At 34.8% G+C, this 14,247-nt stretch overlaps 1 protein-coding gene across 2 annotated transcripts; it reads right to left on the bottom strand.

Annotated features, from left to right (window-relative positions):
- Window positions 1-172: 172 nt before the first annotated feature.
- On the bottom strand, window positions 173-3,138 carry LOC122004981 (probable mannose-1-phosphate guanylyltransferase 3). Of its 2 annotated transcripts, none has more exons than XM_042559866.1 (5): window positions 3,014-3,138; window positions 1,934-2,063; window positions 1,485-1,547; window positions 1,150-1,389; window positions 173-1,084 (listed from the first exon to the last, which is right to left on the bottom strand). In XM_042559866.1, the coding sequence occupies exons 2-5, from the start codon at window positions 2,042-2,044 to the stop codon at window positions 413-415; spliced, it is 1,086 nt and encodes a 361-aa protein (XP_042415800.1). In that variant the 5' UTR covers window positions 2,045-2,063; window positions 3,014-3,138; the 3' UTR covers window positions 173-412. The 2 variants fall into 2 exon arrangements, with proteins under 2 accessions (XP_042415800.1, XP_042415799.1); XM_042559865.1 differs by having other exon boundaries at window positions 3,025-3,130.
- Window positions 3,139-14,247: the final 11,109 nt, after the last annotated feature.

Raw genomic sequence — 14,247 nt, 5'->3', positions numbered from 1 at the left:
TCTACCACCACAAACATAGTAGAAATATATGCTCAATCTATGTTTTTTTGCTAAGCTTTAAAATTGATTATCTTGATGAATCTCAGCTAACAGTGTAATGATATCCAGAAAGGAGGAAGTACAAGGGCTAATAGGTGCCAAAGTCTCTGCTACCAGTAGGGCTGACCAAGAGTAATGAAAAGTGATTCATAGAAATATTCTTTTTTTCGGACGATGAAAGCACAAAACGCTGTAAAAGAGAAACAAATCTAACAAGCTTTATATGTAAATACCCGAGTTTCTTCTGCCCTCGGCATTAACTTATATCTATAGTCATATCACTTGCAAAGGACCACACTCGTAGCCAGGAAACTGAAGGAACTAAGCAGAGGCAACGTCAACAGCTGGGACAACAAGAAGCAGGTTTCACTTCTCACATTACTATTTCAGGCTTCAGGATGCTTGATTTGATTTCTTTATGTGGGAGAACAACCCCTCCATTGCTATATACCTCATCAGAAATATGCACGTCCTCGCCAAGGATGGTCATGTTTTCGATCCGTGCCCATTGACCCACCGTCGAATGCCAGCCAATGATGCTGTTGGAGACGCATGCGTGCTTCTTAATTCGAACACCTCGCATCACCGTGCAGCTTGACAACCGAACACCAGACTCGATCACGCAGCCAGGACCAACGGCAACATCTGGCCCGATCAGGCATCCCTCGCCTATCACAGCATTCTCATGAATCAGGACATTTCCTACAATGTGGGAGCCAGCGGCTAACTTTGTAGATGCTTTCTTCCGCAGCGAGTCGAGGTACAGCCGTAGGCCTGTGATGTAGTCCTTTGGCTGCCCGATGTCCATCCAGAAACCAGGCAGTACCATGGCATAGAGCTGTTTCTCAGCCGCAATATTTGGGAAAACTTCCTTCTCGATGGAGGTTGGTCTCAGCTCAATACGATCCAAGACTGATGGATCGAGCAAGTAAATCCCAGCATTGATCTTGTTTCCAACAAATACTTTTGGCTTCTCCACAAATTTATCCACCCTCCCACTTCCTTCATCCATAACAACAACACCATACTTGGACGGCTCATCAACCTATTAAATAGAAAAAGGACAAGTTATTGGCGTAGAGTGTAATGATGAGCAACAAAGTACCGTACCTTGGTCACCATTATTGTTGCCTTGCCGCCATGTGATTTGTGGAACTGAATTAGTTCGGCAAAAGGGTACTCACTTATGACATCACTGTTGAGGACAAAGAACGGCTCACCAGAGCCATCTATTAGCTTGTCTCTGGCTAACGCTAGGGGACCAGCTGTTCCAAGCGGTTCAGTCTCTTGGGAGCAAGTGATTTTGATTCCAAGCTTGTCCTCAAAGTCCTCCAAAAAGCTAATCATAACCTAAAAGAAACAGACGAAGATGAGGCAAGAATTTACACCCGAGTACGAAAAGAACAGCGTGCAGAGATTGTTGCATGATGCGTCATATCTCGTACCTCTGGTCGGTAATTAATGGCCAAAATGACTTCGGTAACTCCAACATCCTTCAGAGCTTCAATCTGGCAGTGTTGCAACAAGATCAATATGACGTCCAAAAAATACCTAACAAACAATTGGTTCGACTGAAACGGAGAACAGACTTTTCATGGGAGATTCATAGTAATGATGCAAGACTTCACAAAAATGCTACAGAATCTATAAGAAATACAAAGCTCAACCCTTTATCTATAGAAGAATAAATCAAAATGCAAACATTGTTTTCCAAGTAAACCAATAAGGAAATTAAGATGGAGAAATGTTTGCCTATGATAGGACAAAAATTAACTAAACAAGCGAAAAATGGAATCTTATTCTTAGTCATACTCAAAGAGGCTCCATATCATATCATCATCTTGAAATCTTCATTTATGTAAGAAATGAGAAAGAAGCAATTCAAAACATATACCTGATGAAGGATCATTGGTTTGTTAGCGAAATCAACAAGTGGCTTCGGAAAACTGAGTGTCAGAGGCCGAAGGCGGGTACCAAATCCTCCAACAAGGATGAGTGCTTTCATGGTGGTCGATTCTGTTTCCCTATAGATCAGATGCAAGATCCATAGATCAAAATTAAGCCAAATCTACTGGGATATGAAAAGTAAAACATAGAAACACTTGAGATGTAAAAGATAAAGTTGGTGATAAATTGCAGTTCTCTAACTGACTTGGAATCATATATGTCTATACTCATCAACCAGAAGCCAATATATGTTCATAGCATTCATCCAACAATTCGGCAAGTTTTCTAAACAAATAATATTCATCTGCTCCTTCTATGAATGGTAGATTATCAGTGATGACGATTTACTTTCTTCCTTTCAATCACTACTGTACACATTTTAATGAATCTTAACTCTCTTAGAAGAGAAGCTAGATCCAAACTCCCTCAAATTTGACTTCGCATATTCTACTAAAATTGAGATCACACGAAGCGTGCTTGTGACAAGGACTCACTGCTTTCCGAAAATTTTAAAAGAAATTATGTATGGTATCAGAGACAAGACTGAAAAATGGGAGAAACAGAAACATAAACAAATAACTCAAGCAAATCTAGCCAAGCGACAGAGAGATCAAACCTATGATTTTATAATATCCAATCACATACATTTCCAGTTAAGAAATTAACACCAGTAATACAAGACAACCGAAAAAAGTGCACGACCAATTTTGGAGTTCATTTGACTAAGTCCCATACTATTTCACTATCATATAAAAATTGCGAGCACCCTACCAAGCCACAAACCCCTGGCCACCGCAGAAGCACAGAGATCACAACCTAAGTCGCCGGATCTTTGGTAAGAGCAGTAACATCAGCTCTAAAGGTCCATAATTTCGTGATTAACTTCAAGATCCATTCATTAGACATACAAAACGGCACGCCATGGAAAAGATCGACAACTCTCGTAGATCCGAACCAAGAATCAGCAGGAAAAAGAAGGTGAACGAAAAGAGCAAGAAACAATGGAAGATTAGTGTTGGCACCTCACCCAAAGTATACCTTTTCCGTCAAGATTCCGGCTGGAGGACGCGGATCACGGAGAAAGACAACCGATCTCGCCGCTGTCCGCGAGGAAGACGAGGGGAGGAAGGCAAAAGACTTCGACGGCCCCCGTCCACCTTTTATAGTCCCCATTTCGAGAGGTAAATAATTTTTTTAAAAAAAGCAAATATACAAATTATTATTTCGACCAAAAAAAGGAATTATTACGCAATTTTGTCTGACTTGGCACAATCTAAGTGGCTGATTATTAGTAAATAAATAATTTTGAGGATTTTATCACATTAATTTTTCATGAAACACGCTTTTTTTTTTTGAAAAAAAAATATCTTTGGAAAAATAATTCAAGCCGAGTCTTTGGGACCGGACCGGCTCGTGTATGGGCGGCTTTTAATGAAGGATAGAGAAAGCTATTTCGTGAATATACGACAAGGTTGCATAAAAAGTGTCTATATCATCGATATATTATTTTTTGCTAAATTAATTAATTTTAAATAATATTATATATATATTTTAACATGAATTATAACACTTTGATAACTATTACTTACATTTAAAAATTCATAACCTTTTTCATTTCTAAGCGTCAAACTGCGTGCGCCGACATGCGATTTTAATGAAGGCAGTACCTTTCTCATTTTAAAAATAGATTTAAACTTGATTAGATCGGATTTCAACGCCGATCCTATTAGTAAAGATTTTTCTAGATTGATTTTTTTTTTGAAATATAATTTTAATCGGATCGGTGATCGAAAGTCACTGGTGATGAGTTAAGACGATGTGTGAGATATAGAAATAGAAAATTTTAAGGACAGATGATTAAGACGGTAAATGAATCAAATATTTATGAATAAATTTAGTATTTGAATTAATAAAAATTTATTTATATTTATTTATTATATATAAGATTAATTAAATAAATAAATTTGAACAACTCGTTAAATTAAATAAATAAACTTGAATACATATATATTCAGTTATAATGTTCGTGAATCATATTCATTAATAAAAATTTTTTTAATATATTAAATAAAGAATAAAATGAAATAAAATAAAATAAATAAATAAATTTAAATTATCAAACCCAATAACCAATCAAATAATTGAAAGTTTCAAATGATCAAACAAACTTGATTGAGAATTTGATAACATCTAAACATATCAAGCTCGAGCCAAGCTCGAACCAAGTTCAAACCAAACTTGAATTGAGAGCTTGATAACATCTAAACAGAAATGATATGCTGCGGACCAAAACTGTGCGAACCGCTGTGGACTTGCCTTCCTGATCGGTCAACAGATCGATCAGGAAATGATATGCTCCCTGATCGGTCTGGTGACCGATCAGGAAGCATGTCCGCAGCGGTCTGCTCGGCTTTGTCCGCAGCATATCATTTCTGAACATCTAAATAAATCAAACTCAAGCCAAACTTCAAACAAACTCAAGCTCATAAAAAATAAATCAAACCAATATTGACTCATGTTAAATTCGATTCTACTCAACTTGATTATATTATTAAATAAATTTAAACATCTCAGAGTTTAATTCCACTTGACTTATTTACAACCTAGATCCGAACTTTCCGTAATTTATTTTCTTTAACGTAATCTGAGCATAATATAATAATTTACAAATAACAACTAATGGCGACATCGCTGACAGTGTCTCCACCTTATCTTGTTACAAAATAATTGTCAAATTCTGTGGGCATTGCATGTGCACAGTATTTAAAAGTACTATATATATATTTTGTGTGAAAAGAAAATTCAAAATTTCTTTAAAAATTTCTTTATTTTTACTTATTATTTATTGTTTATATGCTTCTTCTTTCCTTTACTTTCGATACATTGCATCATTCTTATAATCCTACAAGGAAACCCAAAACGGCCTCGGAGGTCAGTTTTTACTTGTTTCATCGTGTCATGCCTATCGTCACCTTTTGAGGCTGGTTTGCTAGCCAAATTAAATCGATGTTGACAAGCTCAGAATTTGATTACTTTAAGAAAGAAATATTTTTATTTTTTGAGAATTTCAACTCATTTTCATGTTCTTATTTTTGTATTAGAGGGACTATTTGACTGATTTAGTCGAACCATTTTGACAAATCTAAACATATTAGTGAGTAGATTGTGAGAAAGATTCGAGCACCACATAAAGTTAAGGCCCGTGGGCCTAAAAAAATTTTCGAGATCATGTCTAATATAAATTAGAGAAATATTTAATATTTTACCAATATTTTTAAAATATCATTTTAAAATTAATTACAAAATATTTTTATATTTTGTACTTAATTTTTAAAACACAACTTACAAAAAAAAAAGAAAAAAATAGGTTCGATGGGCCAAATTCGGCTTGGACAAAGTTATAGAATTATCCATTTCACATACCCAATTTTAAAAAAATCCTTGGTCACCATTATTTTAAAAAATCCTTTTAAAAAATATTTAAAAAAAAATTTAAAAATCTTTTAAAAATGGTTTAAAATCCTTTTGAAAAATATTTTAAAATCAGTTTTAAAATCCTTTTATAAATTATGTAAAAATCATTTTTTAAATTATTCTAAAATCAGTTTTAAAAAACTTTTTAAAAATCATGTTAAAAATCCTCTTAAAAAATAGTTAAAAATTATTTTGAAATTCATTTTAAAATTATTTTAAAATCCTTTTAAAAAACACTTTAAAAATTATCTTAAAATCATTTAATAATTATTTAAAAATCATTTTAAAATTATTTTTAAAATAAAAAAAAACATTAGACACATAATTTAAAGCTTAAACCTTATTTAACAAATAATTAAATCAATTAAAATTTAATTAACTTAAACTTTAAACTATATTAAATAATTAATTAAAATTTAATTGGATTAAAAACTCATAATATTAATCTAAACTTAACTTTACTTTAATTAAAACATTAACTTTACTTTAATTCACTTTAAATTTAACTTTATATTAAAAAAGTTAATTAAAACTTAACCTTAATTTTGTTGGACTATGTGGTTATTTTGATGTGATCAATCAAATTATGTTGGGTCATGTTTTGTTTTAATCTCTGTGTCTAAGTGTGCAGGAGCTTACGAATGCAGGAAGTCGAGCGGAAGACGCAGTTGGCGAGAAGGACGACACGGGAAGGAAGCTGACGGGTTCGGTGCGTCCGAGGGACGAAAGAGTTGCGGAAGAGTACACCGGTGGACGAGAAGAACGTATACGACATTCGAGAGACAAGAAATCGAAATGGAAGTCTGCTCGAGAAGAAGGTCGGAAATTGGGTTCGGGCGAGCTCTATTTCGATTGACCGCGATCACCCAAGCGATCGGAGCTTCCGAAAGTCTAAAGGTGCTGGAAAGCCAAGCTGGAGGCGTGTTGGGTTTTTCGGGCCGCGAAAACCGCTTTTCGCGTCGCGGAAACCCCGAATCACCCAAAGCCGTAGATCCGTGCAAGGAAAAACCGAACGAAAATTACGAGTACGAGTTTTTAAATATCTAGATTTACTCCTAGATCTATGTGTTAAAGAATTATACCTTGAAGCGTGCCCTTTCGCGTTCCCGCTCGTCCAAGGAATTGCCGGATCTCTAGACCGTCAAGCGTCAGTCCTCTAGAAGTATCCACACGGACACGTAGGTGGAGAAAACCTTACACAAAGGTGTGCTAGCACCTTGGTGAGATTCGGCCAAGCAAGGAGGAGAGGGAGAGGGAGAGCTTGAGAGGAAGAAGGAAGAAGATGCACACTTGAATGAAAAATGAATTCACATTCAAAATCAAAGTGGCAGGCCACTTCCATGGTGTAACTCCCCATTAAATGCAATTAATGTGAAGTTATTAAGAAAATGGCTTTGTAACTTCCATGAGGTGGCACCCATGATGATGTGGAGTAACATCATTGGTCCACTTCAATGTCAACTCACCAATGAGGTGGCATAAAGTCAAGTCTAACTTGACTTTTAATTTTCCTCTAAAGTCAAGTCAAACTTGACCAAATCTCTTCCATGGTTGATCGAATCCAACCATTTGATTCAAGCCAACTTAATATAATGAATCTAATTCATTTAATTAAATTGATTCAATGAGTCAAAATCTAAATTAGACTCATTGAACACATGAATCAACTTGAATCGAACTCAAGTTAGCCCAATTAGGATTACTCTTAATCCAATTTGATTCATCAAATGAATCTAATCCTCTTGGTTCATCATATGAACCTAATCTCCATCTAATTGTCCTAAGTGTGTGACCTTATAGGTTCTTGTAACGTTGGCAATGCCCTAAACCCATTTAGGAGCATAAGTAATGAGCGGTATCTAGCAACACATCATTACTACCCAAGTTACAAGAATGTCGAGATCCGACATCACCTTGTGACTACTAATTGTGACTCCTCACAAAATATGACAAGTGTCCTTCTATCCTAGACATCTAGATTGATCAATGTGAGGCATAGACCGTGTCATCCTCTAATCAATCTAAATCTTGAAATCCAAGTAGACTCACTCGATTAAATGAGCTCAACATCTCATGTTGACTCATTTGGGCATGGCCATGCACTTCGTGGTCTAACTCTATCAAAAATACCGATGTCGCTCCCGTCATATGGGAGAGATAGATCTCATCTACATCACTCACATCCCTCTGCATAATTCGTTATATACCCAGTAATCGCCTTTATAGTCCACCCAGTTACGGATGACGTTTGAAGAAACCAAAGTACATAACTCCTTATGTAGGGATCTATGGTGACTTCAGGTCTAAGGACTAGTAGTCATACTAATAGCCACATGAGAAAGTATATGACACTCATATAACGATCCATGATACTTTCTCATGGCGGGTCATTCAGTATACATTCTCCAATGTATACCCATGTGTCAACTTGATATCTCTATATCCATGACTGGTGAGATCAAGTCATCGAGTTGACCTACATGCTAGTCTTATTGCATTAACATTGTCCCTGAATGTTAATACTCGACTAGAATGATTTAGAGTAGTGTTCCCTATATCATCTCACTATCGGTTCAACTAACCGATTGATATAGGTAAGAACCATCTACTCAAGGACATTATTATACTTAGTTTATTTGGCACCAATACAAGTAAGTATAATAACCAAAATCTAAATGCCTTTATTAATACACAAGAATATGATACAATGAGTCCATACAATCATCAAATGATTGGCTCTAGGGCTCTAACTAACAAGACGCCCTTAATCAATGTTGAGGGTGCCTCCGCCTTCTTCAGGCGGGAGGGTGCCTTCCATGTCTTGGAGGCACCCTCAATGCCATTGAGGATGCCCTTAAACCAGTCAACTTGACCGTTTGCGAGTGGATAAAAGTTTATCCACTCATCTTGCCGTGGAGGCGCCCTCCATCCCTTGGGAGGCACCCTCAAGCCTTTAGATAGAATTTTCAGGAGTTATAAAAAGCCCCCTGAGCTAGCTAGGAAATAATAAATCAACTTTTGTACTAACTTTCTAACAACTCTTAGAGCTTTCAGTGTGTAAAAGGCTTCTCCACCTTCAAAGAAGGGGATTCTTAGTGAGTTGTTCAATCACATTGGATTAACAACCACCCAGGTTGTAACCAAGTCAACTGCAGTCTTCTTTAGTTCTGTTATTTTATTGTTGTTGCATTTTTAGAGTTGAAAGAACGAGGAGGGTAATTTTTTTTCTATTTCAGGCAATTCACCCCTCCCCTCTTACCAGCCCGCTGCGCCAACAAATTTAACTTAATCAACTTTAATTTCAATCTTAACTTTACTTTAATTAAATCATAATTTATTAAATACTGTCTCAAGTTGAGTCTTAACATTACCTAACTCTTATTAATAACTTTAATAAATTTAACTCAGACTTACAACTTAGTTAAACTTAACTCAACTTTCAAATGTTAGAAAAATTACTTTGGAGAATTTTTTATTACCTTAAAAACCTTCATTAGAAAGTTTTTTCAATTACTTTGCAAATAATTTGCTATAAAAGCATTCATTTTGAGAATCATTCTTAATACAGTTTTAAAAATCACATGTTTTGAAAAATTCTGATATTTTTTCAAATTATATGTTGTGAAAAATTAATTTGAAAATTATTTCAATTTTTAAAAACTACTTTAAACTAACTTTGCAAGATGTTTTTGACCACCTTGGAAAGGTTTCATTCTTGCAGAACTTATTTTAAATTTTCCTAAAAACTTTTCATGTTTAAAGCATCTTAAAAATATTTTCTAAGTTCAAAATTCCTGTCTAAAGTATGTTGAACAGTTAATATATTTTGAAAAATATCTTTGCAAGAGTTAGCTCTCAAAACCTATTATAAAATTCTTACAAAAAATTATCTTTCTAAATTATCCTACTTAGCAAACTCTTTTGAACCTAATATAATATTCTTTAAACTCCCCCGATAATCATGAAATTTCTTTGTTGCCAAAAATTCATTATCTTTTTACTTAGCATTTATTTACTCATGTTTTTTTTTATGAATGTCATAGGGGGAGGGTTAGGGTTTAAGTTAGAAAAAAAAAAAAATAACTTAACTCTAAAAATGATCAAGAGAACAAAACTAATTGTCTCAATTTTTGTTTCTCTTAAAATCATTTATTGTGCTTGCTTTGCATTTTTCCCCCCCTAACTTAACCTAGATTGTCATTGCATCAAAAAAGAGAAGATTGTTGATGCAGTTTGCACTAACGGTCTAACTCTGATTTTGATAAATGGCAAGTAAGTTAGTTAGGTTTTGTTGTGATTTAACAACTTGATTAAGTGTGTAGGAGAAGTCCAGATAGGTCGACGGGCTGACTGGATATCTGGCAGAAAATCCAACTAGGTCAACGGGTCGATCGGATAGCTGGTACAGAGTCAGATAGGTCAACGGGTTGATCGTATATCTGGCGAGAAGACCAACTATGTCAACAGGCCGACCGGATAGATAGCATGTAGTCCAGACAGGTCGACGGACTGACCGGATGTCTGACTAATTGGTAAGTATAGGTAAGTCAAGGGAAGAGAGTGACTAAGTGAGGGTGCATCCCAATTAAGGGGACAGTAGGTGTCGGTCCAGTTTAGGTCCATTTATGATCCCTAAACTGAGACTCTGACTAGTTCCTGGTCCTAGGAGGACAGAAACCAATTACTACTCTTTATTATTGATTGTTAGTATCCTGTTTTGTAGGTTATTTAGACTAACATTGTTTTACAAAAAAAAAAAAGGAACAAATTTACCTTCGGATAAATAGTGTCCAAAGGCGCCTTCAAGCACCGAAGGTTCCTTCAAGTAGTGAAGGCGCCTTCAAGCAGTGAAGGCGCATTCATACTGTTCATAGAAGGCACCTTCCATAGCTATGGAAGACGCCTTCGGCAGGATGAAATTTTGACTTCGTCGTGGATAAGTGTTGGGCTGTTCGGGATCAAATTTGTCGGGTTAAAGGTGCCTTCAACTACTATGGAAGGCGTCTTCCATGCCTTATATAAGTGGGTCTCGAGAAGGCTTCAAAACAGAACACATATACGAGCTACTACACATTCGATTGGGCCTTCGACTGCTCCTGCTCCCTGCTGCTACTCTAGAAAGTCTATCTGTCTTCGAGCTACGCTTCTGGGACGTCTGAATCTTCTCCGGCAAACCGACAACAACACACCTATCTCTCCAATTTGTTAGCAACCTTTTATTAGTGTTGGTAACCTTTTATTGGTCTGAATCTTCTCCAATTTGTTGGTAACCTTTTATTAGTGTTGTACTCTTAATTCTACTGCTTTCAAAGGGAAGTGTAGATTGAAACACTATCCTTATTCTTGTATTCGATTTCCTCTTCCGGAGGTACCGGAAGAGGCTTTTAGTGGATTATCCATCGATAGGTCCGCGGGGCCTGGGTCTTGCAGTAGGAGTCGCAGAAAGCTCCGAATCAAATAAACCAACTGTGTTTTTTTGTGTTCTTTGTTCTCGCTTTCTTATTTCTTTTTCCGCTGCGTACTTTAAATTTTAAAAAGAAAAGATGAGTTTTTGAAAACCACGTTATTCAACCCCCTTCTCAAGTGTCTATCGATCCAACAAGATCCAAGCAGGCCCTGACTCTTCGACTTCGCTCCAGATGGTCCCAACTCTCTGACTCGGGCTCCAAGTGACCCTGACTCCTTGGCTGCCCCAAATGCCCCCGGTTGGACCAAAATGACTTCAATTGCTGGAAATCAAAACAATAAATTGGCACTTGCCGAAGAAAGCAGGAAACGTAGTCATTTATCCCGAAATAAATGGGTAACAACAATTATTTATTTCTCAGAATATGGGTAACGAATGCGAAAATCCGAGGATACGTGGGGAACGTGAGAATCAATCACATCCCTATAAAAGGCAACCCGTTCTGACAAGCATAATTACGCACATATAGACACAAAACCCTAATCTCAATTAATTTTCTATATCTTTTTCCTCTATCTGAGATTTACTTAAGCGTCGAAGTAGCTACGCTGGAGAACTCTTTGGCCATTATTCTAATATGCTTTCCTTGATGCTTCTTTCCTAGGCTTCACTGGAGCGCTCTGCAAGACCACGTGCCTAAGTGACCGACGATTCAGTAAACCTCGACGCCCATTTACCGACGAGTTATTCTTCAACATTATTAGTCAAATCAATAACTAATATATGTATGAGTAACCCTTTGTTTAGATGGAGTAAGTAAATATTCATTAATGGAAAGAGAACAGAAGGAAAGGAGGGTAACTTCCTTACACCCCGATTTAAGGTATAAGGAAATATTATTTGACGGATAAAGAAAAATAAAAGTTCCCCCTCCCTCCTCTCACCTCCTTTCTAAACAAAAATAAATATATCATTTCATTCCCTTTACTTATCCTTTAATTAGTTTAAAAAATTATTTTTAAAAAATCTTTAAAAATCATTTTAAAAAATCTTTTTAAAATTATTTTTAAAAATCCTTTTAAAAATTATTTTTAAAAATCCTTTTGAAAATTATTTTTAAAATCAGTTTAAAAATCCTTTTATAAATTATGTAAAAATCATTTTGAAAATTATTCTAAAATCAGTTTAAAAAATATTTTTAAAAATCATGTTAAAAATTCCTCTTAAAAATTAGTTTAAAATTATTTTTGAAATTATTTTAAAAACATTTTAAAAATCATTTTAAAATCATTTAATAATTATTTAAAAAATATTTTTAAATCATTTTAAAATTATTTTTAAAAAAAAAAAACCTTAGTCACATAATTTAAAGCTTAAACCTTATTTAACAAATAATTAAATAAATTAAAATTTAATTAACTTAAACTTTAAACTATATTAAATAATTAATTAAAATTTAATTGAATTAAAAACTCAAAATATTAATCTAAACTTAACTTTACTTTAATTAAAACATTAACTTTACTCTAATTCACTTTAAATTTAACTTTATATTAAAAAGTTAATTAAAACTTAACCTTAATTTTGTTGGACCCCGTGGTTATTTTGATGTGATCAACTAAGTTAGGTTGGGTCCTGTTTTGTTTTAATCCCTGTCTAAGTGTGCAGGAGCTTACGAATGCAAGAAGTCGAGCAGAAAACGCAACTGGCGAGAAAGACGGCACGGGAAGAGAGTCGATGGGCTCGGTGCGTCAGAGAGACGAAAGAGTTGTGGAAGAGTACATCGGTGGACGAGAAGAACGTACGCGACGTTCGAGGGACGAGAAGCCAGAATGAAAGCATGCTCAAGGAGAAGGTTGGAAATTGGGTTCGGGTGAGCCCTATTTTGATTAGCCGCAATAACCCAAGCAATCGAAACTTTCGAAGGTCTAAAGGAGCTGGAAAAGCAAGCTAGAGGCGCCCTTAATATAGTGTTGAGGGTGTCTCCGCCTTCTTCAGGCGGGAGGGCGCCTTCCATGTCTTGGAGGGACCCTCCATGCCTTGGAGGTATCCTCAATGTCATTGAGGGCACCCTCAAACCAGTCAACTTGACCGTTTGCGAGTGGATAAAAGTTTATCCACTCATCTTGCGTTAAAGGCGCCTTCCACCCCTTGGGAGGCGCCCTCAAGCCTTTAGATAGAATTTCCAGAGTTATAAAAAGACTTCTGGAGCTAGGAAATAATAAATCAACTCTTGTACTAACTTCCTAACAACTCTTAGAGCTTTCAGTGTGTAAAAGATTTCTCCGCCTTCAAAGAAGGAGATTCTTAGTGAGTTGTTCAATCGCCTTGGATTAACAACCACACAGGTTGTAACCAAGTCAACTGCTGAGTCTTCTTTAGTTCTGTTATTTTATTGTTGCTGCATTTTTAAAGTTGAAAAAACGAGGAGGGTATTTTTTTCTATTTCAAGCAATTCACCCCTCCCCTCTTGCCGGCCCGAATTTAACTTAATCAACTTTAATTTCAATCTTAACTTTACTTTAATTAAATCATAATTTGTTAAATATGGACTCAAGTTGAGTCTTAACATTACCTAACTCTGATTAATAACTTTAATAACTTTAACTCAGACTTACAACTTAGTTAAACCTAACTCAACTTTAATCAATAATTTGTTTAAGTTAAACTTAATCAACACTTATAATTAAAACTAATAATTTCACTATAGTTAACTAACTCAATCATTTAATATGAAATATAAGTTGTAAATTATTTTAATCAAATAAGTATTGAATTTTATGAAATGTAAGTTGTAAATTGTTTTAATCAAATAAGTATTGAATTGAGTCGAGCAGAAGATAATCAATAGATCATTAATAATGATTAATTGTTATTGGATTAGTAACAAATTATTTCATTTAACTTGAAACTTAAACTTAATACACCTAAGGTAATTATTTTTATAATAATTAATTAATAATTAATCAAACTTAAGTCAACAATCATAATAAAGTGTAAAATAATATATTTGATGAATATTAGTGTTAGGAACTGTAAATCCTCTAAACACTTAGGTAGAACTTCTTATAGCTAGAAAAGATAATCAAAATGTATTAATTATTCATTTTGTCACATTTGCCTTGAAATTTACCATACCTAAACCCTAGTACGATTTAAGGGGGAGTGTTAACTTAAGGGGGAGGATTTGTTTGGACAACTTAAGAATGTTTTTCAAAAATTATTTTTTTAAAAAATACATAACTTTGAAAGTCTTTGAATAATCAAACTTTTTTTTGAATAGTTAGAAAATTATTTTGAATCGATACTATAAAAACAAACTATATATATATATATATATATACTTTTTGAAAATATTTCTTACCTAAAATCCTTTTAAA

This window comes from Zingiber officinale, chromosome 7B (assembly GCF_018446385.1).
Source record: "Zingiber officinale cultivar Zhangliang chromosome 7B, Zo_v1.1, whole genome shotgun sequence".
In the NCBI taxonomy this organism is placed as follows: Eukaryota; Viridiplantae; Streptophyta; class Magnoliopsida; order Zingiberales; family Zingiberaceae; genus Zingiber; species Zingiber officinale.
The sequence above is the reverse complement of the archived record's forward strand: the minus strand, read 5'-3'. Positions and strand labels throughout refer to the sequence as shown.